Consider the following 27234-nt stretch of genomic DNA (forward strand, 5'->3'; position numbering starts at 1 on the left):
ATTTTATGTTCCTGCTTCTGCCTATCCACCTCTCTTTACCCGCAAATGGACGGTTCCCATTTCCTAAAAGAAACCGGACGTCTCACGGCAAAACCATAGAAAGCACAGCTTCTTTGTTCGCTCCGCCTGCATCCGCGCACCAGATGCCACTGCACGCGCATATGCCCTAGTCCGCATGCGCGCTTAAAATGAGCTAGTCGGAACCCATTCTTCAGTTCCCGCCCCGGAAGCGGAAGAGTTTGAGTAGTAGTCAATAGGAGGAGTGGTAGTAGTGGCGGCGGCGGCTGCTTCCCTTACTGAGCTGGCTGCCTTGAAGTGAATCTATAGTGCCATGGCTGCCTTGGGCCTTCCACCGCTGCCCCCACAGTTCAAGCCCATTCAGCACTTCTTGAGAACCGCGCAGGAGCTCGACAAGCGTGAACCTGTGGTAGCTTATTATTGTAAGTTAGGGGAGGGTGGTTAACAGTCGGCGAAGCCCCGCTGATATTCGCGGCGAAGCCCCGCTGATATTCTTTGTGACGAACAGCGGAGACCGATCCTCCCCTTGCGACACGGCGCATGCCTACTATCATTAGGGCGGGGGGGAGAGTCGTAGACGGGCGCAAGAGGTCTTAGATTCAGTGAGTCACGTGGTCCCAGACCCTCCGCCGTGTTCGAGTAAAGCCACCTTTTGACTCTTGGTGGCTTCATGGAGTCCGTGAAGTTCTCTTGGTGATAGTGCAGAAAATGGTTTTCCATTGTCTTCCTCTGGAAAATTAAGGCAATGGCCTTGGTGCTCCCTGGAAGTTTTTCATCCAAGAACCAATTAGGTCTGACTGACCCTGCTTGGCGTCTGAACGCAGACGAGGTCAGGCTTGACACCCAGGGGATGTGAGTGAAGCATTTTGAGCTCTCAAAAGCATGGCATTATTATAACGGTGTTTCCCAGTAAAAGTTGGTGAACACAAAGTAATTAATAATTTGATAGGAAGTATAATCAAGTATGGGTAAAAAAATAGAGTGTACTCCTGCATATGTGATATTAACTATTCTTGTTTCTTTCCTCAGCTGTCCTAATACTGTTCTGTAGCACTACTTTCCATTTCTAATGCTTGGACTTGAAAATTATTGAAATGTAATGTTAAAAATAGCCCATGTTATTGTAGATCTCGCATCATGTTTAGAAGTATTGCTATTGATTCAACGGGCTGCTTAAACAAGCGTTACTGAACACTTAAATGTTGCAGAATACTAAATAACTATAGTTACTTGGTCCAAAAGTACAGTCTCAGTCTGCCAAGCATAATGCTTATTTCTCTCACATTCCCTTATTTTTTGTCATCAAAAAGATGAAATCTGAGAACATACCCAGCTGGCACGTGAAAGAGTATAATAAGCTTATGTGACTTCATTTGTCCTTTCTTTGAAATGTGTAGACTCCAGTGTGAAACTCCTGAATTGAGGAGACATTGGCAGTGTTCACACAGCAACATTAAATCAGTGCAGTTACTCTTTTTTGTGTGTATGTGATGGGTGATATATTATAACTATTAATAAAGTGAATATATGTTAGCATAATTATTATATTTATAATAAAGCAGGTGGGCAGCACTTAGTCAATCATGGCTGATCTCAAAAAAATTACGAAAGTTACTTGAAACTACTACTGGGCTCAGTAGGGTTTAGCCCCAGGTAAATATTAGTAGATAGTGGGTAGGAGTCTGGACTTCACAGTTAAGCGAAGTTATGACTGGGTAGTATTTGGGTGGAAGACCCTCCAAGAAATACCAGTGCTGTAGACTGGTTCTTGAATTCTAAACATTTGTCCTAAATAAACATGTTCTGGACTTCGGTGATATGCATATGATGACAAAAAAGTTACTGATTCAATCTGAAAAAGTGTTAGAAAAGAATTGAATAGCCACTCTTCTGGTAGCCCCCAACCACACTCTCCAAAATCTTCCATGAATTTCCATTGTTGAATAGATTGCTTGAAAGAGGAGTGGACAGGAAAAGCCACCTTATAGTAAAATTCATTTGACTATCCAAATTATTGATATGATTTAGGCCTGGATTTGAAAGCTTGCATACCTAAATGGTTGAGCATATTCTTGGAAACGTATTTACTTTTTTTTCTTTGAAAAGCAGACCTTTTGACTGTATCTTTCCATTCTTCACTTTGTCATTTTTCCACTACAGAGGATTCTTCCCTAAAGCATTCTTGAGTATGGCATATTAGCTGTACTGTTCTTGTCAGCAGAAAGTTTGTTTCCCTTTTTTCTTTATAAAAGTAGTAAGCAAAAGTTTTCTTTGCTAATGGTAAGATATTATGTTGATATGGTGTTTAAGCAATTATGGTGAATTTGTTAATTTTATGGAAATAATTTTAATACCTCAGGGAAGTGCCTAAATGCAAAGGCTGTTGTACTCATGCCCTGATCACTTCTCAGTTGGACTACTGCAATGTATTCTACATGGGGCTGCCCTTGAAGAGCATCTGGAAGCTTCAGCTGGTACAAAATACAGTGGCTCAGGCAGTTATGGGCATCTTTGGTGCATGTGACACCTATGCTCCACAAGCTTCATTGGTTGCCAGTATACTTCTGGGTTCAGTTCAAGGTGCTGGAAGTGACCTGTAAAACCCTTCATGGGACAGGAACAGGTTACTTGTGGGACCATCTTTCCCCAGTTGTATCTACCTGTCCTGTGAGGTCCAGCAGGAGAGGCATGCTCTGGGTCCCATCTGGCAGGTCCCGGGAGGAGAGCCTTTTATGTTCTAGCACCTGCCCTCTGGAACATTATTCCCCCAGAGATTATCCTTGCCCCAACTCTACTTGCTTTTCATGAGGCTTTAAAAACCTGGCTTTATTGCCGAGTTTGGAGTCTGGGTTGTGTGGTTGAACTTGGTGATATTGATGGGGTTGGTTGGTTTTATCTGGGCCTCTATATTTGTTATTTATCCATTTTTATGATTTTTAGTCTTGTTTTTATTTTCTGTTAGCTGCCCAGAGTTATATTAATCATATGTTTAAGGTGGGTGGCCATATAAGTTGAACAAATAAATAAATAAAGGCCATACATCAAGGTGGTAGGCCTTCTGACTGAGCCTGTATAATTTTTGGAATAACAGGCTTCTGGTTTTGTGTGTTGTATAGTATTTTATTGTGCATTCTCTGAACAAAGTAAATTGAAGTGATACATATAAAAGGATGAAAACAATTGCTCTTCTGTTAAGTTCTGCCCATTTTTCATTTTTCATATTTCAGGCTTTCAAATTTTTGACTGCAATAAAATGTCTAACTCATTGTTGAAAAAGCTGTTTCATAAAGTAAGCTGTTGGCTTTGGAGAACAGCTTGTTCTTCTGTACTTTATTGTTGCCAGTATTTGTTTTAGGGGTGTACACATTTCAACAATTATTTGGAAGATATACTTCAGATCTTGCATGAGTGCAACACCTCTCTGCTATTCATTAAAGCAGCCTGATTATTATTATTATTGCTTTGCATTTGTGCAAGATGTGAAATACAATTTCTGAATCATTTTCAAAGCATACACAACCCTAGTGTATTTTTGACACAGTTTCAAATCATTTCATCTTACTCTATCCCTCAACAACAAGGAATTAATAGGGGCCAGTTTAGAAACCGGCAGTCTCATACCTCTTACCATAAAATGGTGGTATATTAAGATGGGTGACCATATACATTTCTTCACTAAATAAATAAATGGAGGGAATTATAGTTGAGTTGAGAAACTTTGTAGTTAACATGAAAGCACAATTCAATCTGTTTTTAAATTGTCACTTTAGTCTCTTGGTTTAGAAAATACTTATTGAAATAATGCATGTCTTCCAAAATGACTGCTGGTGCATTTTAATGCTCTAACTTTAGAGAATCAAAATAGATGCTTAGTAGCTACTAGTAAATAAAGGAATGTAGGAGTGTGGAGATTTTTATTTTTACTTTCTAGTTATAATTACTCTTACATTTGAAGGTGTGTGTTTGTCTTATAGGCACATAGGAGGCAGCTAGTGGAAAAATAAATGAATTAGTGAAAAATAAGTGAAAACCCCTTGTGTGAACATCTAATAAAATGTAATCAAGGGTGACTAGCTTGGGGTTGTGTGCAATTCCCAGCTCCTTGTTTGTGTGCTCAGAACCTGCAAGATTTTTCACTGAAATACAGTATGCTGGTACAATTTAAAAATGAAATAAAAGTAAAATGGACACATTTCTTTATAAACTGAATAGGAAGAATTTGAAATTAGAGTACAGGTAGTCTCCAGTTTAAGAATGAGTTCTGTTCCCAAGGTCTGTCCTTAAGTCGAATTTGTATGTAAACCAGAACAGTATCATTGTATTATACTATATAAGTAGTATTGTATAATGAACTCGAACCATTGTGTATTTAACTCAAATTTTGCTACAGGAGGCTCCATTCTTAGCTATGGATCGTGCTTAAACCAGGCATTCTTAACCCAGGGACTACCAGTATTTTGCATGTGGGTGGAAGTGAAATAAGATCCATTATTCTCATTTGGATTTAGTATTGAGTAAAATTCATAGATTTATGCTTCCTGAGCCCAGCACAAACACCTGTCTTCTCTTTCATTTCTCTTTCATTTCTCTCATGTATAAAAAAGTGAATATATATGCAGATGAGCCATCAATTTTACAAATGAGTTGTCTCATTTTAAAGACAATTTAATTCATAGATATTTTTCTTATGATCCTGATCTTTTTTTAGAGTTTAGCCTCAGGCCAATATATATATATATATATATATATATATACATATTTGCACAGTCAAATACAAGTGAGTCACTCCCACATTTGGGAGAAAAAATATCCAGGATTGGTTTCAGGTGAATTGGCAACCCAACAGAAGCTAGGGAAGCTAGGCATCCCATATGACTTTTGCATGTGTTTATAATTTTTATCTGCATTATCTTAATGGATTGGTTTGTTTCTGAGAATTGTTTTCCTTTCATGCTAGTCAGTAAAAATTACTGTGGAACAAGTGACATGAATATCTCAAGTCAGATTAATGGTACAGTTAAAGTTTAATTGCAAGTTAACTCACCCAGCTTTTTCCCATTTAGTGGCAAATCTGTAATTATTCCAAGAAAACTGTAGATCATATTCTGGCTGTTGGATTAAATCTAGTTTAGGTTTTCATTTACCAATGTCATTCATATATGTTGTCTTCATTTTCCATTTACTCTGTAGAAAATTAAAATGTCTGAACTTCAGGTCAGCTGTTGAAAGGTACTATTTATTCAGACTGTTGAAGACATTCTCAGATTCACTTTGAGAGAACAGTATTCACATTGGGACAGGTTTTCACACTGAAGTGCTATCAATAGTTCATGTTACTAGAAATAATAGTAGTTTGTTACATCCTTAAAAAATACAGTTATTACATCAGACCAGGATTGTATAGTAGATGAATCGCTATTTCAAAGAGCGTTTATACCACTTGTTTTGAGATATTCTTCATATGAAGATTGAAAGCTGTACTATGTTTGGAAACCATAAAATATGAGTCAGGCAGGATCTGGATAACATGCTATGACAATGCTTGCCATTTCACAATTTCTTTTAACACATCAGTGCTTAAGGGTTTATTACTAATGCAGTTTGATTGTTTGTACTATCTTTGCTGCTATTATTATTGTTGTTGTTGTTATTTCCCCCCCCCTCAGTGTTTAGTCAACTAATTAAGGTAAATATTGTTTGAATTATGGCATAGTCGTTTTTATGGACATGCACTTGTCACAAACAAATGAAACATAATTGAGTTCAGGTTAGTGTAACCTTTAATATAACATGCTAAACAAAGCCAAAAACATATTTGGGTAAATATGGGAAGAGTGCACGTCTCTCTTCCTGCCACAGAACCCAAGGGGTTTTAAGACTATATTTCTCCTTGTATATCCTTTCCTGTAACCTGGAAGGATTTTTTAAACTGAGTTGTCCTTCCAAAGCAGTTTGTAATACACCACAGGAATCAACTGTGGTAACAAACAAAAAATTTCCACTGGGAATACCCATCTCTAAGGTGTGCCTAGAAAAACTAGATCCCTACATTGTTCCATATTAATAATTCAAAAGTTTTAGAACACTGCTTTCAATTACTTCCATTTTTATCTGTTTTATGGTAGAATTTTAATGCAAACAAGGCATTGATATTAATAAATTATGTATATGTTACCATCCAAACATAGCTGAAATGTAGCTAGTGGTGTTTTTTAACACCACTGGGAACATGGGGAAGGAAACAGGACTGTTAGAAAAGAGACACTTAGAGTAACTCCATCTTGATTATGCTAGGTATAAGTTGATCTGGAGAATTACTGTAGCAGACTTTCCAGTTTTTATGCTTTACCATACTAGCAACAAAGACCTTTCCAGAAATCCAAGTGGTTCTTGTTTCCTGGGTTTGCCTGTCTTACAGGGCTTGACTTCATTGGCCATATATTGGCCATAACCTAAGGGAAACAGGAAATTCCTCTGAAGTCTTCATTGAGTCTTTTTCTTTTGCAGGTCGTTTGTATGCTATGCAGACAGGTATGAAGATTGATAGTAAAAACCCAGAATGTCGTAAATTCTTATGCAAGCTCATGGATCAGCTTGAAGCTGTAAGTTTGTTGCTATGTTATAGATATTAATCAAAACATGAAAAAAGTTGCAATATATCTGTTCTTAATTAAGTAGGAGTATAACTTTTTTATTTGAAAAGAGCCATTTCCATCTTTTGCTGCTTCATGTGGATGAAAACTTGAGTATGAATTATCATGTGTGAAACTAAATGCTCTTGGGTTTGTAATTTGCCAGTTAAAGCAATTTCCTACACTATTTTTTTCTTTCTAATTTTCTTTTTACAACTTCCCATTCCAGAAAAATATGATCTGTGAACCAGTCTTATGAATATGTATTACTTTTTGGGGGGGGGGTTAAATTTATACATCTGCCCATCTCACTGTGGTGACACTGGTTAAGAACATTTGAAATCATAATACAAATAACATACTCATGTATACATCACCAATTCCCATTTCACTGAAGGGATAGTTGAATGTGTGCCATATTATATCTGAATTATAATTAATTCAGAATTATAGAATCTGAGTTGTATTAATGATAAAGGTTTCCATGATAAATTTTGGAAGTGTGCATGTGCAGGTTTTGGCTAAGTATAAAATTTTCATGCAGGTGCAAGTTTAGTTCTATGCAAAACATAACAGTCTATATGAATCAGACCAATTTCATGTTTGGAATTTCTTACATAATTCTGAATTTGACATTAATGGGATGAATAAGGAAACTGAAGGCCTACTCTCAGAAGACGGCAGATTAGCAATATTTTTGGTTCTGGCATTTAACAAGGCATTGATAACATGAGTTTAAACATCTTTTTACAGACTTAAGTCTAACAGTTACATTACTGTGCTCACTGCAACATTCTGCCCTCCTGTGGAATTTGCTGCATATACACAGCCTTGTCCATTCAGTGACAAAGTGAATGTTCCCATATTTTTCTTACAGTTTGAAAGAACTGGAAGAACAATGATAGAGAAGAGTGGATATATAAGATATTCCTGATCTATTAATTAGGAGGAATGGAGTGTGATTTAAATTAGACTTTTGTATGCCGCCAGCACCATCAGTGTTACATAGCTTTCTGGCTTCTAAATGTTAAAAGTCATACTGAGTCATTCCTCTCTCCACTTTTTTTCCAATCTGTTTAACAAGATAGGAAATTAGCATAATATCCATGGTGTTGTTTTGTAAGAATAAACTAAAGTTTCCCTAAATTCCAACAGTGACACTATTCAGGAGCCCTATGTCCACCTGTTGTAACTGTAGTGTTATATACTTCACTGATTTCATCAGGAAACCTGAGGCTTCTTGTAACATCTTTGAAAAGAGGTCTTTGAATTGCAGTATACTGCTTGACTAAGCATTCCCGTAAATCTTCAGTTCATTGGCGCAGTTAAATTACCTATGAAGTCTCCATTTCATTAAATCTTTTTTTATATTAGATGTTTCATGCTGTTTCACAAGAAGTAACTATTTGTTTCTATTGAATCCATTGGCATGAATTAGGTTATGAACTAAATATTATTGAATCTTTATACATACCTGTATTAGGGTAGGATGAGAAGGTAAATTGTCATACAGCTAGAACAGAACTAAATTAAGTTTATTAACTGTAAGATTTAATGCTGTGGCATAGAATGAAGTTATTTGAGCATTTTGGATTTTTACCTTCATTTTCTTTAAATAAGGATTTTTAATATTCATAGATTATAGTGTGAATGAAATTAATAATAGCAACTTTTTAAGAAACAGAATATTTTTTGCTTGGTAGTAGCTTATACATTGGGCAGGATACAGTGCCCAGACAAGTATTACCACTTGTGCTGCTTATAATCCCTTATATATAAACAGTGCAAAAACTTGCTGATTAAACATATTCTTCAAAATCATCAGTGATGTTTGTTTATTAGTGTCGGTGGACATTCTACAGGACAAATGTGTAGATGTTAGACCTACCATGTAGTTTCTGAGAGTAATACTTGATAAAACACTGATTCACAGCAACCACAAGGAACAGAACATCATCTTGATGCCATCTCCATACCATGGATAATATCTAGAAGAGCAGGTACTTCATAATGTGCCCTTCCAAAATCATGGGGAAGGAGTAAAACCTAACTTGTTCACTGACAGGAACAGAATGTGAAAGCCACTACCCTATTCTCCCTGTTGACATAATGCAGTATTTGGACTGAAGTTTGCAACCCCTCTTGAGAAGCAGAAATCCTGATATGGTCCTGTAGTTACAATATGTGGCCTGATAAATAACCATGTAAATTGTGGATTTTTTTAGATGAAGAAACAGTTTGGCGATAATGAAGCAATTACTCAGGAAATAGTTGGCTGTGCCCATGTGGAGAATTATGCATTGAAAATGTTTCTTTATGCAGATAATGAAGATCGAGCTGGACAGTTTCACAAGTAGGTAGTGAAAGAAAATACATATTGTATGTAATAATTGAGGTGTTGAAGCAACGCAGCCTAAATTTGCATGTTGCATAAGACTTAACTAATGTCTCTGGCAAACTATTAGAATCAGTGGTTGTAAAAATACAGGTAGTTCTGGACTTACGACCACAATTGGGATCGGAAATTCCATCACTAAGCCATGCGGTCATTAAATGAGTCGCACCCAATTTTACAACCTTTTTTACCACAGTCGTTAAGCAAATAACTGCAATTGTTAAGCAAATCACGCAGTTAAGCATGATTGTTAAGTAAATCTGGTTTCCCCCATTTTCTTTGCTTGTCAGAAGCCCCCTGGGAAGGTTACAAATAGCGGTCACGTAACCCCAGAACACTGCAACCATCATAAATACATGCCGGTTGCCAAGTGCCCGAATTTTGATCATGTGACCATGGCGATGCTGTGACAGTTGTAAGTGTGAAGACCAGTCATAAGTCACTTTTTTCAGTCCTGTCTTAACTTTGAACAGTCATTAAACAAATGGTCATAAGCCGAGGACTACCTGTAATATAACTTGGAATAACTCTGTTCTGTCTTTGCTTATGAGTTTGATGTAACAACTTTTTTTTTTACATGTCTAATTATTTGTCAGATGTGTACTTTTTTCTTTTTATTCCCATTCTAAGAAATCTATTTTTTTCCAGAAATATGATTAAATCTTTTTATACTGCAAGTCTTCTAATAGATGTCCTGACGGTATTTGGAGAACTGACAGATGAGGTAAGTAACAGATGTCATATATCATAAAACACACGACAAAATAAATAGTTTTTAACATTTTAATTTAATTATCTTAAACATTTTTAATTTGTACTTAACTATCATGGTTACAAGCTTTAAACATTAATTATGAGAAAACTCATATTTATATCCAATGTAACCACTTAGTTATATTAAGTGGAAAAGAATTGTGATACAAATGCAACAGGGTTCTTTGGGCTTTGGAGAAATCTGTCTCCTCAATCCTCTATGAAGAGGCATTGTCAATGAAATGCAATGTCATTGTTTACAGACTAACTAAACCATGGGGTCTTACAGTGTGGCCACTTTTTATAATGTCTAACCAGAATTAGTAACATCCCAAAAAGGGGCAACAGAAATCACAGACTAGGGGGATTTCTCTGCAAGAAGAGAGTGACAGCCCCGTAGCCTGCTTCTGAAGTAGGTCTGCACTGACAAATAATTGTTAGGGGATGATCAAAAAGGAAAAACAAATAGCATAAAATAGGTATATTCTTTTTATTAAGAATAGTAAATATGTCAGAGCATGCTCCATATGCCCTTTTAAATAATTTTTTTTTGAAATGTAATGCTTTGACTGGGAGAATCCACTGACTACAAAGAAATCCAGTGCAATAAGTACCTGTCCTTTTAAATAAAAGAGAAATATAATTTACTAAGGATTTTTTTTTTAAAAAAAAAGATGTATTATTTAAACAGACATTAGGTTTTGGCTGCATTGATTAGAATTAGGTATGCCAGACAAAAGGAAAAAAATAGAAACCATTGTAAAAGCTGCTTCAAATTTTGCATGCCAGCTTGCCTGTCAATTTATTTTGCTTACACATGTGCAGGAGGCACTAGACATGGTGAACTACAATTTTAACAAGTTGTTCCATTTTCTGGCACTTTCCTTTTGGTGATTAAAATTGAAGGAATTGTGAAGGTTGAAAAGCCATCTCAGAAATTCATGAAGCTAATATAGGCAGATTTCAAAGGTAATTCTGGAATAATTACTTAGTAAAAACATAGTAAAACACATATTAAAGTCATTAATTTCCCAGAAGCAGGACACGTGAATTCCCTGAAACTTAGTAAAGACACAATTTGTGAGACTGAATAGTGCATTTTCAGTTCATAGTTATACTTGACAAAAACCATAGAAATTGGATGGTTTGTTCAGGTGCATTATACTTCTCTGCTAGAGAAGGAATGAGGTTAGGATATAATTTAACTTTTTTGAAAGGTCATTTATACTATATACTTGGCTTCTTAGAAATGTTGTACAGACACACTAGATTTTTGATTTAATGCCTTTCTGAAGCCAGACAGATTATTCCTGTTGAGATTCAAAGTTATGACCTTCTCTCCTTAGCAATCACAAATGTTCCAGAGAGTAAATAACCTAGCATCCGTAAGAACTGGGCTGCATTCCTGTTATTGTGACTGTTTCCTGTTGAAAATTTACTTAGGAAAGTACCACCTTCTGAATAGTAGAAAATTATAGAGAACTATAAAGCTGCTCAGTTGCTACCTGGTTAAAAAGAAACTGCAAGAGAGAAAAAAATAATAGCTTCACAACAGTTCTATTGTTTAGGCCTGAAGTGCTCTGAAAGAAATTGGAATTTCCAAGCCAAAAGGAATTGCATACTGCTGAGGATTTGACCAGAAAACTGCTTGTTTGAAAGCTTTATTATAGAAAATTTACAAAGTTTTTATCTCTTATCATATTCCCAGATATTTAGTAAAGATGAAAATCTAGCCTATAGCTAACTCTTTAAGAAGATATCATCCCAAATATTTTTATTTAAGGAAAATTTAATCCAAAAAAGCATCTGCTGAGAGAAGCATGGCAAACAGTTATGACTCTATACTTCTTGTCCTCCCTCTGCAAAAAACATGCTCTGAGGGTTCAGAGTCCCTCTAGGGTGTGCAGGTTTGAAGAGGGTACATTTGTTCACAACAAATGTCGAGAAAATTCTTTTTATTTTATAATGCAATTTTTTTTTAATAATGCCCATTTTTGAATTTTAGGGTTGCAGGCTGAACCTGTAGGCCTAGAAATCTTAACTACACATTTATGATATTAATGTTAAAGTTACTTCATAATAGATATGGGGACACGGATCTAGGCTGAGGGTCAGATTCAGCCCTTGCTTTCCCTAGTGGGCCAAATGATGCCATGGGCACTGAGCTAAAAGGAAAGAAGTTCCATGCAAAATAGAGCAGGAAGTCATTATTCCCTTATCCCGGATGGAGCAGCATTTCACTCTATGCCGCCTTCATTAGGATGGCTTCCGGAATATGCTAGACAAAGCATCAGTCATATTTCACCCAGATCCCCCATTCCAAACATGGAGAGGTTCCCTGAGCATTTTGTCCATTGTACAACTTTCTCAATGAGTAGAGATGTATAGTGCATGGATCAGCATGAAACAGGTATACTGGTGGGCAAGAACCTCATCTAAGATGATTGCATCCATCCATTGGGCTAGGTTCCCCATTTGTGCCATAAATCTGTAAAAATGTGAATTAGAAGATCAGTTAAAAAATCGTATTACAGCTCTTATTTTACAGGGACCAAAATGTAGCCTAATTAAGTAGTAACTATATGCATTATAAACTTTTTAAAAACATTTATTTATTTAATTATTAAATTTATATAGCAGCCCATCTATTTTACTTTTCAGTTCTGAACACCCCCAGTCTAAGACACTAACAAATTTAAATTATAAATTCTCCCTTACCTTCTAGAATGTTCAGCACAGAAAATATGCCCGGTGGAAGGCAACATATATTCATAACTGTCTAAAAAATGGAGAGACTCCACAATCTGGACCTGTTGGAATGGAAGAAGAATGTGGTAACAACATTACACTGAATGTGTTTCATAAATATAATTAATATATGAAATATATTTCATATGAAATATATACAGTACTGTGCAAAAGTTTTAGGCAGGTGTGAAAAAATCCTGTACAGTAAGAATGCTTTCAAAAATATATATTGTAATTGTTTATGTTTATCAACTTACCAAATGCAAAGTGAACAAACAGAAGAGAAATCTAAATCAAGTCAATATTTGGTGTGACCACCCTTTGCCTTCAAAACAGCATCAATTCTTCTAGGTACACTTGCACACAATTTTTGAAGGAACTTGGCAGGTAGGTTGTTCCAAACATCTTGCAGAACTAACCACAGATCTGTGGATATAGGCTGCCTCAAATCCTTCTTCTCTTCATGTAATCCCAGACAGACTCGATGATGTTGAGATCAGGGTTCTGTGGGGGCCAAACCACAACTTCCAGGACTCCTTGTTCTTCTTTACGCTGAAGATAGTTCTTAATAACATTGGCTGTATGTTTGGGGTCATTGTCCTGCTGCAGAATAAATTTGGGGCCAATCACACGCCTCCCTGATGGTATGGCGTGATGGATAAGTATCTGCCTGTAATTCTCAGCATTGAGGACACCATTGATCCTGACCACATCTCCAACTCCATTTGCAGAAATGCAGCCCCAAACTTGCAAGGAACTTCCACCATGCTTCACTGTTGCCTGCAGACACTCATTATTGTACCACTCTCCACCCTTTCGACGAACAAACTGCCTCCTGCTACAGCCAGATATTTCAAATTTTGACTCATCACTCCAGAGCACCTGCTGCCATTTTTCTGCGCCCCAATTCCTATGTTTTCATGCATAGTTGAGTCGCTTAGCCTTGTTTCCACGTCAGAGGTATGGCTTTTTGGCTGCAATTCTTCCATGAAGACCATTTCTGGCCAGACTTCTCCAGACAGTAGATGGGTGTACCTGGGTCCCTGTGAAGGAATGGTTGGATGAAGGCTGCGCTCAAGGAGATAAGCATTCCCTTAGCCCTCAACAGGAGTGTAGGAAGTTTAAGAAGATGAGGCTGGCACCATCCTAAGGAATTCACAGTGTTTTGGCTTGCTGGATTGGGAAGTTAGATTCAGTCTGGAAAGATTTCTGTCTTGAGGTGGAAGCTAATAAACGTAACAGAACTGTATCTGCACTGTCTCAGGGAGTTCTTTGGGCTGAACCTGACAGTCCCACTGGTTTCTGCCAATTCTGTGCTGATGGCACGGCTGGACATCTGATGTCAAAGGGAAGTAAACCTGATGTCTTTCATCTGCTGCATTAAGTTTCCTTGGCCAACCACTGTGTCTACAGTCCTCAACATTGCCTGTTTCTTTGTGCTTTTTCAAAAGAGCTTGAACAGCACATCTTGAAACCCCAGTCTGCTTTGAAATTTTTGCCTGGGAGAGACCTTGCTGATGAAGTATAATGATGCAATATAATCTTGTGTCTTGTTGCTGTGCTCAGTCTTGCCATGGTGTGTGACCTGTGACATGAAACTATCTTCCACAACCTCACCTTAGAAGCAGAGTTTGGCTGTTCCTCACCCAATTTTAAGTCTCCTACACAGCTGTTTCTGTTTCAGTTAATGACTGTGTTTCAACCTACATATGAAATTGATGAACATTAGCACCTGCTTGGTGTAATCAGTTAATCATACACCTGACTCTAATTCTACAAGATCCCTGACTTTGCACAAGTGTACAAAGTGTGCAAGTGTAAGAATTGATGCTGGTTTGAAGCCAAAGAGTAGTCACACCAAATATTGATTTGATTTAGATTTCTCTTCTGTTCACTCACTTTGTATTTTGTAAATTGATAAACAATTACAATATATATTTTTGAAAGCATTCTTACTTTACAGCATTTTTTTCACACCTGCCTAAAACTTTTGCACAGTACTGTATATTAATAAAAGGTGGAGTCTTTTATTAATTTTTTCTCATCCTCATCCGACAATTTGTTAGGCTTATTTTGTCAAGGTACTCCAAAAAGTTGAAATGATAATTGACCTTCACACAATTATATTAATATGTAATTAATATGTATAAACCAACTCTTTCAGCTTTCTCTTCCTACTCTTTGAAATTCAGAAAATACTGCTCCTATGTTTGTGCCTGTAACTTTGAGTTAGCATGTAGAATTTTTCAGCTGGTTTCAAAATAAGTTCTTATTTATGCATGTGCATGAACCAAGTTTTTTATGTAACAGTTCAACTTTCCACATTTGTTGTAAATCTTAGGGCACTGAAACAGGTATGTGAACATTACTTAAGAATTTACTTTCTCTTGGCACTTTTGAGGTCTGTGTAGTATATACATTATGGTTGAGGGAGTTTTAGTGGTGGTTTCAGCAAGAACTAAAGAAAACTGACCCTAAACTAAAACAAGGTGATTAAGAACTCAAAGCATTTCACATTTTGGAGTAATTAAACATTAATGCTGCTTATCTTTAGATGGCATGTTAAGGCACTCCTACATTCACCTCTGGAGAGGCGGTATCTCATTTAAAAAAAAAAAATCCCCTCTCACCCCTAAGGGTGGTAAGTGTCTTCCTCAATCTCGGGTCTTCTACCAAAGGCTTGGGTGTTTGAGGGTTCTGCGCAGTATCTTCCCTGTTCCTAGCACTGCACTCTTCTGGACAGAGAGCTGTGATGTTGTTCCTGGGATCTATTGGAGCGACTCCCAGCTTAGGAATCACAGCCCTGAGTGCTCCTACCACCACTGGGACCACTTTGCCTTTACTTTCCACATCCTCTCTAGTTTCTCCTTCAGGCCCTGTTACTTCTCCAGCTTCTCATACCCCTTCTTCATGATGTTGCTGTCACTTGGCACTGCTATATCTATCATTACCGCTGTCTTCTGGACTTTGTCTACTACCATAATGTCTGGTTGGTTGACCAGTGCCTGCCTGCTTGCCTGGATCTGGAAGTCCCACAAGATCTTAACCCTGTTATTTTCCATGATCTTCTGGGGAATCTCCCATCTGGACTTGGGAGGGTCTAGCCCATACACTGTGCAGATGTTCTTATACACAATGCCAGCTACTTGGTTGTGCCATTCAGTATATGCTGTTCCTGCCTGCATCTTACACCCTGCCACTATGTGTTGGACTGTCTCTGAGGCCTCTCCGCACAGTCTGCACCTTGGGTCCTGTCCAGTGTGGTAAACCCCTGTTTCTATGGATCTGGTGCTTAGTGCCTGTTCTTGTGCTGCTATGATCAGTGCCTCAGTGCTGTCTTTTAGTCCAGCCCTTTCCAGCCACTGGTAGGACTTCCCAATGTCAGCCACCTCACCTATCTGTTGATGGTTCATCCCATGCAGGGTCTTGTCGTGCTATGGCATGCATGTGTGTGTGTGTGTGTGTATGTGTGTGTATACACACATACACACACACACCTACTTACCTTTCTGGGACAAAATGAAATATGGGTAAAGATATACTTTTTTCTGTCATAGAAATCCATGGGGGATTTATTTATCTCGTAAGTGTCTGAAATTTAACTTCAGTGGCAAGGCCACTGCTTAACTTAGCATTGGTTACAACAGTTTATAGACTTGGGTTGTCAAAGTCTGTTACATAACACACTCACTGGCAGGAGTTTGTAAGTTATATTCAGAAGTCCTAGGAACTTCCCTCTCCTGTATTATCATTTGCTTTAAGTTAGTCTCACGTTAGAGAGGTTCCAGAATAAAGTTGCAGCTACTATTCCATCTAATTATTCAGTGTAAATCAATCAGATGCCATTTTCCAAATTGTGGCTAGTAAATGTAAAGGCACTGATATGACTAAAAACAATGACAAGTAATTTTCTACAACTTCTATAGCATTGAGGAGGAGACCATTTTATGCATCCTTCATTTTTATGCTAATCAGTTTTTCTTCCAGTTAGCCAAGGCTGTGTTATGCTGGGTGACCAAGCTTGGTTTTTTTGTTTGTTTGCTTGATTCAGCTTGAAAGAAAGCTGTTGAAATCCAACACTTTGTGTATTAGATACATAGTAATGATTTGAGAAACCACCAGATACATCTGTTTGTTTTATCATAAGACATCTTAAAAATCAATTGATATTTAAAAATGCTTGGTGTATTGTTTCATAGTCTTGATTGGAGAGGATGAGAATTCTAGCTCATGGATGGCATCAGTTTGGGAAAGGTGGTTCTGAATGTCCTTTTATTTACTATACCAATTTTGTAAGATAAAAATCAGTACATTGGTTTTAAATAGCATTCTTAAAGTTCTATTTTATGTGACAGATAACCCACAAAGCTTATGGTGTTATCGTGCCAAAGTTCATATGGAAATGTTTGTATTCCAGAATATCTGAAGAACTCATAGTTCTTGCTTTGTGCATTTCAGAAAGAAAAGCAGCATTGTTTAAGTGTACTGGAAGACTTCCCCCATTCCTTTCAGCTTGCTCGGTTTCTTCCTTCTCTTGAAAATAAAGAAGTATTGAACTAGAATGAACTAACTTTTAGAAATTACTGTGATTTCTGAAAGTATTCTCACTGTAATTCTTGAAAATCTTCTTGTAAACATTGTAATGTTAGACACACGGTGACTTCACGATAGCCAATTGATCTGGTAACAAGGTCCTGAGAATTATAATGGAAAATAATATGAGCAGCTACTATGCAGGAAAGTAATTTCTAAAGTGTATATGCATAGGGGTAAAAGGAACAAGTGAGAAGTCTTATTTGTGCTGAAACCAGAGAATGGACATTTTCTGCCCAAATCTTAGCACTATTGTCCAATAAACCATCTTAGTCTCTTGGACTATATTTTCAGTCAATATAATTGCATCCATGTTGCTCTTCCATAGTTCAATTTTAGAAGTTTTCAGTATGGCTAATGAATATTGATCCTATATGTCTTGATGTTAATTTATCGTAAACATTTGCTACATTCCTGTAGCATAATAAAACATTCCAAGATGCTTTTAGTTATCTTCACAGTGCTCATCCAAAATAGATGAAGCGGGAAGGTACTGATTTACAGATGTTGATGCTACAGGTAGTTCTTGTTTAGCAACCACAGTTGGGACCAGCAACTCAGTTGTTAAGTGAAGCAGTTGCTAAATGAAACTGCAGCTGCTTATGATCTTACTTCAGCTTTCCTTTGCTTTACAGACCTGCAAAGGTCATAAATGCGAAGATTGGTCATAAAATTACTTTTTCATTATCGTTGTAACTGCAAGTGGTTGCTAAACGAGGCAGTCGCTAAACGAAGGCTAATTGTACATTGATAAATATAAATTTCATTGCATTTTAATTTTTTTTTTAAATCAGCATGTCTCTTTTCTCTACTTGAAAGATGATGAAAATGAACAAACCAGTTCTCCATCACTACCCAACCAAGAATCACAGCCATCATCTACATTTCAACCAAGTAATATTCCCACAAGCAATTACAGTGGTATACAAATCCCACCAGGTGCTCATGCTCCAGCTAACACTCCTGCAGAGGTGCCTCATAGCACAGGTGAGTGATCTGTATATATTCAGCAGGGCATGTTCAATTGTTGTCATTTCCTAGATGCATTAAACATGTAATAAGACACTGGTAACTATTTCTTAGAGCTTTTGCAGTGAGTGGAAATGCCATTGGATTTTAGTGTAAGTTTGTGCTGGTTTAAAAAGACAAAATTAAATTGCACTGTATAAGCACATAAGTAAAACCATGCTTGATTATATCAAAAGGCCCACCGAGTGATAATTATTCTGTTCTGATACTTGTTAACCAAAAACTAATACAAAGATATGAAATGTATGGCAAGATATGTAATCTATACTAACCCCATTTGTGCTTCTCAGCAACTTATGTTGAGATACCTACTGCTTCCATTACAGGTAGTCCTCATTTAACGACAGTAATTGGGACTGGAAACTCCGTTGTTAAGCAATGTTGTCATAAGTCAAAAAACCATATGACCGCATCACTTAGGGACGGCAGTTCCAATTGCCATTGTTAAATGAGGACCGCACAGGTTGTTAAGTGAGGACCCCCACTTCTGACTTCCTGCCAGCTTCCCCATTGACTTTGCTTGTGGGAAGCAGGCAGGGAAGGTCGCAAATTGCAATCATGTGACTCCGGGGATGCTGCAACAGCCATAAGTACGAAGTCTGGTCATAATTAACCACCAGGTCAGCACCGTCATAAGTTTGAACAGTCACTAAATGAGTGATTGTTAAACAACCTCCTGTATATATCTCTGCAACCAACCAATAAGTACTTTTAGCTAAAAATATTATTCCACTAAGTTTTGTTTGTATACCTCTCTAAAATCACAATTTGCTCACTTGCCTATTAAACACTCTACCTATTTTTCATTCACTTACTCACTTTAAAATTAGGTTGTCCAAGTAAGCACTGAAAGACACTAGACAGAAAAAAATGGTGCTTCCTCTTGAACTACAGGTAGTCCTTGCTTAACAACCATTTGTTCAGCAACCGTTCAAAGTTACGGCAGTGCTAAATGAAGGGACTTACGACCGGTCCCCAAAGTTATGGCCATTGCAGCACCCCTGCGGTCATGTGATCAGAATTTGAGTACTTGGCAGCCCGCCCGCACTTATGACCACAGGGGCACTTCAACTCCCCAACCCACCTATCTCCCCCCATATTTGCTTCAGCAGGAGCAAGAAGACAGCGAAGATCAGCTGGGGCAGTGGAGTGCAGGGTGGCAGGGGCCTCAGAGCACAGGGTGGTGATGGCAACAGCGGCTAGGACTGGGATGGGGCAGCTGAGGTTTCCCAGGGCTTTGCAGTTTTGTGCCATGCTGCTGAGGCTTCTCAGGGCACTGAGGCTTTGTGCTGCGCTGCTGGGCCAGGCTCGGGCTTCCCACCACACGGTGCTGCTGGGCCAGGCTGGGGCAGCTGAGGCTTCCCATTGCAACTGCAGCTTTGCGCTGCACTGCGGCTCTGGGACTTCTTGCAGCCCCAGAGCCACAGTGCCAAGAAGCCCCTGAGCTTGAAGTGTGACAAGCAGCCCCATAGCTGCACGGTTCTGGGACTGTTTGCTGCCCCACAAGGCATGGTGGCCAGAAGGGCAGAGATGTGGGGGGAATAGGGAGTTGGGAGGAGTTGAAGGGGGGGCAGTCCCTTACCTTGGAAGAACCGAGGTTCGGGGCTGGGAAGGACCAAGCCCCAAATGGCTTGGGGTGGGGTGGGTCCTCAGCTAACAACCAATGGAATTCAGTTAACGACAGCAACAAGGAGTGCTGGGAGTGCCATCGCTAAGCGATACAGTCACATCACACTTTACAACTATATTACTTAGTGATGGAAATTCCGGTCCCAATTACTGTTGTAACTTAAGGACTACCTTTAGTGTGTGGGACAACCTGGATGTAAGGGCAGCTGGGCCACCCAACAGTAACATAATTTCTAGGCATGCAGCCCACACTGATAGCTAAATGTAAATTGTAGCCAGGTAGGAAGGATAGAATATTCAAGACTCGGCACACAGTTAAATGGGGAAAATGGAGAGAGAAAATAATGGAAAGATGAAGCTAGAGAACAACAGAGAATCAAATAGCAAGAGAAGAAAGATTTTTCAAGAACAACATGGTAGGAGAAAAACTTGCTGAACAGAAGTACCTAAAAGAGAAGGCTTGAAGACACAATCAGAACTTGCCATCACGTGGGCCTTCCAAACATTGATCTCCACTTTGCTAATTAGAGCGGGGAAAGGCCTCTTAACCAACTTAGATATCAGAGGAAGACCACAAAGCAGTAGGGTTGAACCAGCTTATTCCCAGATATTTTTCTAGCCCAAGAACTATAGAGCAGGGTTATAACTCTTCAACACACTCTCCTGGATCTTCACCAACAAAGAACAAACTAGAAAAAATGTAGGACCCAGCTCTCTGTCTCTAGTGCCTCACGCTACAAATCTTCTTTTGCTGGGATGGTGGTGGAGGCTTTCATGACCATAGAACTGCATTCTGATGGGTTTTATTCTGTTACATACATAAGATAAAATAAATAACTTGCATATAGTGTCCTAATGGACACATCCAGTGGAGAAATCGGAGCTTGTTTCTATCAAGAATTTCTGCCTTCACCAAATGGACAGCATCCTGGTACTGCAAAGAAGATGACATCCAAATAGAATTGCAAAAATGAATTGCAGTAAAACATAAGGTTACTCCATTCAAAAGCCAAAAATTCTACTAGGTATGCCCAAGCCCCTGGTTATGCCTAAAATAACTTTCTGGAGGTTATTTTGTTTGTTCTAAATTTATGCACATGCCTGTACATACACCTGTTTGAAAGAAACAGTGTAGCAACAGATGCCAAGGGGAGGGGAATGAATTGAATATAAAGTGTAACAGCAAAGTTAAACTGAACACTGATAATCTGAAAAAAATAAAATATCATAGCCTTACTGAAACGTAACTTAAAATTAGAGGTGAAAAATGTGAGATGTTCTCAGATTATGTATATATACAATACTGAACAGTGGAATTTCCATTATATTTTGGCTTATGGCATTAACTTTACAAAAAAGCAGAATCTATAGTTTAAAACATTGACATAAGCATATTAAAGAAAGATTCTGCTTATTTCCTTCTAACTTTCTTTCAACATAGTTAAGTAGCATAAAGAGGGATTCTAGATTCTTGTGGGAATAAAAGTACTGTACTTACTAGATCATTTCTTCTCTCATTTTGTTCTTCATAGAATGTGGCATACCAGAAATTTCTATTTAGCACCAAGTTTGGCCCATTTTTGTACTATAGCTACTGAATTGCTGATGGATATGAAACATAAATACTATACAAGTATCACATTCTTCCCAGCTTCTACATTACTGTTTTAAAGTTCTCGAAGATTATTCTGAAATCATAGATTCCATTTCAGTTAAGGTAAAGATATATGATGTTTCTAAATATCCACATTTCTTTTTCTCTCTTTATAGGAGTAACAAGTAATACAATTCAACCCACACCTCAGAATGTTCCCTTAGTTGATCCTTCACTTTATAATGCCCAACCTGCAGGTAAGTTTTGTTTTCCTGCTACAGTTTGCATCATTGAAAAGAGTTGGCTACAGCACACCCAGGCTTATACACACAACCATAAATTTCCTTGAAAGTAATTCTTGCTGAATTCCATGGAGGTACTCCAAGAAAAAGGTGCCTATTTTTACAACCATAGATTCAAGAAACATATTTCAGAATGTGCAAAACATTTGAATTCAAACCATTTCAAATGTGAAACACATTAAGTTCAAAGCCATCATTCTGCATTTGAAATAAAAATATATTGGGCTAATGGAAATGGAGTGTTTCAGTAATTCTGTAAGTGCTTGAGTTCAAACCAGCTTTGTTCCAAGTTCACAACATTCTCTTTCAAGCAGAAAATACTTCCAAAGTGGTTGAAACAGCCAAGTCTGAACACAAATAATTTTTTCGAAGACAAAATGGTTCCCTTTTGAAGTGTTTTATGCACCTTTAATACTGGCCATAAAGGAAAAAACACATTGCTAATATTGTTTAAAATAATACTTGAACTGTAGTCCTATGTTTGTGCATAAGCAATAAGATTATGTGAAATTCCTTGCAGAAGCAATAATTCTAAAGCAAAGGTAAAAATGTAGAAGTGTAATGTCTGTAGTAGAGGATCCTAATTGATCATGTGATTGCATAATTACTGGAGAAGAAGTTCCATTTTCAGTATGATGAGGCAATATATTGTCAGCCATCTTGAGTGTTTTCTGGTAGAAAGGCAGGAATATAGATTGAATTAAATAATCATAATTGATATTGAAGCCCATAGCAGATATAGTGCAGACTGTATTGTGATTTCAAAATTTCATTTATTTATTATTATAACCAGTAAATGTCACCCTAGCAGCTCATCATCTAGGCCAAAGACTGATAATCTAGGATTCCAAATGGGTGATTACCAAATTTTCACCACTCCATACTAGCACTAGAATTAAGAAATACTTGACTGTGGCATGTTTGAGTGGACAAGGAACAGTAATTCCTAAGTAGTCTTCTCTATAAATTATGTTAACCCCAACTTTTTGCGTTTTGAGAAAGATTTTATATTTGTTAATTTTGAATATAAAAAAGACAGTGATTCTTTGCTAAATCTTTATGGATTTAAAAAAAAAAATTTCAAGCAACATATTCAAGTCTAAAATAATTATATTAAGCTGGAAATTGATACAACTAAACATACCTACCCAGATACTTTCCCCATAGAATTTCAAATATATTTCATGTATATAGCTCCTTAGAGAAAGTTCTTTAAGCAACTTAACGTTAATTATAAAGGCACTACAGGTAGTTATCAGTTAATGACTGCTTGTTCAGCGACCATTCTTACAACCGATCCTCAAAGTTCTTGCTGTTTCAGCACCCTCATGGTCATGTGATCGTGATCTGGGCACTTGGCATGCAGCTCACATGACAGTTGCAGTGTCCCACGGTCACGTGATTGCCATTTGCAGCCTTCCCTACTGGGTTCCCACAAGCAAAGACAATGGGAAAACTGGCAGGGAAGGTTGCAAGTCGCACCTGTAAGATCCTCGCTTAATGGCGGCAACAGGGACTGCCATTATTGCTGTCACTAAGCAATACAGTCACATGACGTTACGCTTTACAACCACATCACTTAGTGATGGAAATTCCGGTCCCAATTACCATTGTGAAGCAAGGACTACCTGTATCTAGAAGTATCAGCCAATATAGCAGACGCTGCCTATTAATTCAAATTCAGATTTAAATACAAATACAAAACACAAATAGGGCTAAAATTCTGTTTAAGTAAATTCTGTAATCCCAGAAGAGCAAGCAGGATTTTAAACTGTTTTGGCAGACAGTTCTCATTGTAAACAACTTCTCTTAATAACGTTGTTTATGCTAGCATTTTTTCTAATCAAGTTTTCAGCCTCTCTGTCAGTTTCCTAAGTGCCTAGCTGAAAAATTCATAATTGGTAAAAGCTTGACTAAAATGAATATAATTATATGAATATTATCTTTGTATTTGCAAAATGTCTGGCTTCTTATAGGCAGCATAAGCCATAGCTGTCTGTCAATTTTTTTGGCATTTCAGAATTTTAGTTCTTTCAAATGATGTGATTAAAAATATCTACAATGTATACTGTTTTTTTTATAATTACTTAGTTTTTATTTTTCTTGTTTAAAAATCTAACAGAAACTAATATTTAAGATAAAGGAAAGAAGAAAAAGAAAGGAAAAAAAGCCAAAAGTGCAGGAAAAAAAAGAAACAAAAAAGAAATACAAAGAAATTACTTCCAATTTTCTTTTACAGCAGTTATAGGTATAAAGATATAGGTATATAGAACCAGCCAATCCTCATGTCTTATTTGCATTTGGATATAATTATTCTTCAGCCTGAGAGAGATTTTCTAGTATACATTGTACAATTTATGCAATGCATACTATTAAAACTTTGCCTGAAATGTATTAATATTATTTGAAGTAGGCCTCAATAATAATAAATAAGGCCTTTTGCCAACAGAACATGTAATAGAGTAGATACTGTAAAAATAAGATTAGATTGGTTAATTTAGGCTTTGTTCCAGAAAATCAGTTGAATACTGGACTGATGCCTTGGCTGTTTTCTAAAAGAATGATTTTCAAGTTTCTTTTGGCATCATATGAGAAAACAAAATGTCCTTGAGTCAGTCTTTGAGGTAACGTGTTCATGCTGTGTTTTTCAAAGAGAGGGAGGCTACCGTTGACCGAACCGTAGAAGTCAATTGTGGATTTATACGCTTATCAGGTCATGGATGTTAGGCTACAGATTGCAGATTTAAGCTATGTTAGAACTAGTTTTGTGGCTTGTCTATTAACCATGGTGTAGTGCTTTGAAGAAATTGTCGCTCTGTGCAAACATACGCTTGATTCCTGTTGAAATAAATCCATTTGAAGTATGTTTTGTTTTTTATAGAATGCGCAAAGTGCACTCATAGTAATAAAATGCCTGATGCAAGGTTCTTTTTTTAAAAAAAACTATAGATAAGGCTATACTGATTAAAACTAGATTTGGCCAATTGACTAACAATATTTGAACAAATATATTGGACTGGATTAAAAGTTTCTCCACTTCAGAAGGATAAATGTGCTCCAAAAAAAAAGAGCCTATCCTCTACATGAAAACTTTTTTTTTTAATCTGCTAAAGCAAACCATTTAATACACTGTATAAAAGAAGAAAGAAAAAATAATGTAATGTAATACATTTGATATATGAATTAAGGAAATAATTCTGTAATGATGAAACAAATTAAAAAGGTAATGAATTATGTTTACCAATGTTAGGCCATTGTGGATATACTTCCAGGTACACATACAAACAATTGTGGTACATCACAATAATCACAGCTGTAAAGTGAGGAAAAGACTATGTATAAATACATATGTGTAAATATGTATAAAATCCTACTGTATATATGATTAAATTCTTGCCACTGAAATACTATCATACTGTGTTGTGTTATGGCTCCTGAGGCTTTGTTGAAATGGAAATACAAGGCCGCACAAGTTCAGAGTTGTGTTTGCAGTGGGAGTCCATCAACAGAAGGTAATATTCTTTCTCTTGGAGGCTTGCCAAAACTAAGATTTAAAAGACTAGAACTTGTGAAGTATGACAGCTAGATTTCTGTGTTTATAAGGTACTTTAACATGATATGACTCATCCCTTTGAAATGTAGCAAATCAAACAAAACTTTATTTTAAACAATGCTTAAATGTGCCTCTTGGGTTTTGTTAGACACAGATTGATCATTATAAATGGTAAGCAGGTCTCTGTCTATCCCCAGTGCTCAAAATAACAGATCATGTAAGTAAATCAATATTAACTGTATAGTAGCTAGCATTTGTTTGCATTTGTTGATGTTGTTACAGAAACTGCATCATTAATATTATATAGACAGTATTTTCCATTGAATAGTTGTGTAAAAAAGGCTGAATGGGAACTTTTTCTTTGTATCATTTGTTTTGACTTTTACAGTTTCAGAGTGTATTAAATTTGAAATAAGGCTTACCAACTATACTGTTATATAGTTTTATTACAAATGAGGACATTCTTCATTTTTCTACTTTAGTCAAAATCAGAAAAAAAATATTTTACTGTTCCTAGTGCATTGGTATCTAATGCATGTTTGATTTTTTCTTTCACCTGACAGGAAAAATAAAATGTCACAATGCACATATCTTCCACCAGGGAACAGGCGTTATTTTGTAACGGGATGATCCCATATCTGGACAAATTATGCAGAGGCAGAATCAATGAATGGCCTTAGTTGCACTCTAGGCTTGAGGGAAAAAAGGGAGAATCTAAGGTTAACACACAAGATATTGTCCTTGTTTTTGTGCAGATTGTAACATGATTACCCTTAACTGACTGAAGCTTCTAAAAGCCTTCCTTAGTGGCATTAGATAAAGGGCAAATCTCTCTCAAAGTATTGGCTTACACTTAAAGCTTCAGACAGTTTTTCTGTTCACTGATCTTAGCAAATCATTTCAGGTGGTTAAATAAATATGTGTGTAATGTATGGAAGCTGAACCTTAGTCCCCTGTCTCTGTTTTCATAGGGGAAGTTCGTTTGACTCCCGAAGACTTTGCCAGGGCCCAGAAATATTGCAAATATGCTGGCAGCGCTTTGCAGTATGAAGATGTGAGCACTGCTGTGCAGAATCTACAGAAAGCCCTCAAGTTACTGACAACAGGCAGAGAATGATGCCTTTGTCTGCTGGCTTCATCACTTGTACCTAAAAAAACTTAACAAGCGGTTACTCTTAACTCTTGTCAGGAAAATGCATTTGCACAAAAGCTTTTGATTTCTGTGATAAGAATACAACCTCTCTATCTGTCTAATTGTTTCCGTAGTTTTGACAGAGGAATAAGAACTATCTGGGGACAGAGGTTTGCATTCAGTACACCAGAACTATAGAATGCCCCCATGGTTGTGCTGTCCTTCTTATGAAATGGGGTAGGGAGAGGAGGGAAATGCTTTCTGAGGAAATACGTGTTTAGAATTTGTTACAAATATAAGATAAGATTGTTTGAAATGCAACATGCTTCTCATTGAAAGGTCCAGATAATTTTGGGGGAGGGACACTATATAGTAAAACTGATACAGCAAATGAGGCAGAGAGGATTCTGCTAGGAACTTTCAAATCAAGTTAGAAAGTTAGTTAGCTTTAATGATAAAGTGGCAGGAGAGCCACTTTAATGGTTCCTGATTCCAGTACTCATTAAAGCAATGTAACTTGTGTATTTTTTTTTCCATTGTGTGGCTTATTTCAGTTTTGAGAATAAAAGAAATATACATCTGAAATGTAAAGCCTAGCTCCAGATATCTTGAACTTTGAAAGCACCTATATTTAGTTCTAACTCTGAGAAAATAACCAAAGTTAGAAATATCTGGAGTTTGACATTTATTGCCATCATTTAAAAAAAAATGAAAATGTTCAACTCTTGTATTGTAGACTATTAAAGCATTGTGGATCCTTTACATATGTGTTTGAATTATTAATGTTAACATGCATAAATGTTTTAACAAATAAAAATATTTTAGTAGTAAATACTAATGTTTTTTGTTGATAAAT

At 37.0% G+C, this 27234-nt stretch overlaps 1 protein-coding gene across 2 annotated transcripts; it reads left to right on the forward strand.

Annotated features, from left to right (window-relative positions):
* The first annotated feature begins 225 nt into the window (after positions 1-225).
* On the forward strand, positions 226-26911 carry VTA1 (vesicle trafficking 1). 2 transcript variants are annotated; one of them, XM_007444568.3, is made up of 8 exons: positions 226-440; positions 6526-6620; positions 8876-9003; positions 9694-9769; positions 12524-12632; positions 17959-18126; positions 21568-21648; positions 26218-26911. In XM_007444568.3, the coding sequence occupies exons 1-8, from the start codon at positions 332-334 to the stop codon at positions 26361-26363; spliced, it is 912 nt and encodes a 303-aa protein (XP_007444630.1). In that variant the 5' UTR covers positions 226-331; the 3' UTR covers positions 26364-26911. The 2 variants fall into 2 exon arrangements, with proteins under 2 accessions (XP_007444630.1, XP_087997678.1); XM_088141552.1 differs by lacking the exon at positions 226-440 and adding an exon at positions 684-870.
* Positions 26912-27234: the final 323 nt, after the last annotated feature.

The sequence above is a fragment of the Python bivittatus genome, unplaced genomic scaffold, assembly GCF_059951505.1.
Source record: "Python bivittatus isolate LINGU-HERP-01145 unplaced genomic scaffold, Pbiv_v1 ctg000020_np1212, whole genome shotgun sequence".
NCBI classification, from domain to species: domain Eukaryota; kingdom Metazoa; phylum Chordata; class Lepidosauria; order Squamata; family Pythonidae; genus Python; species Python bivittatus.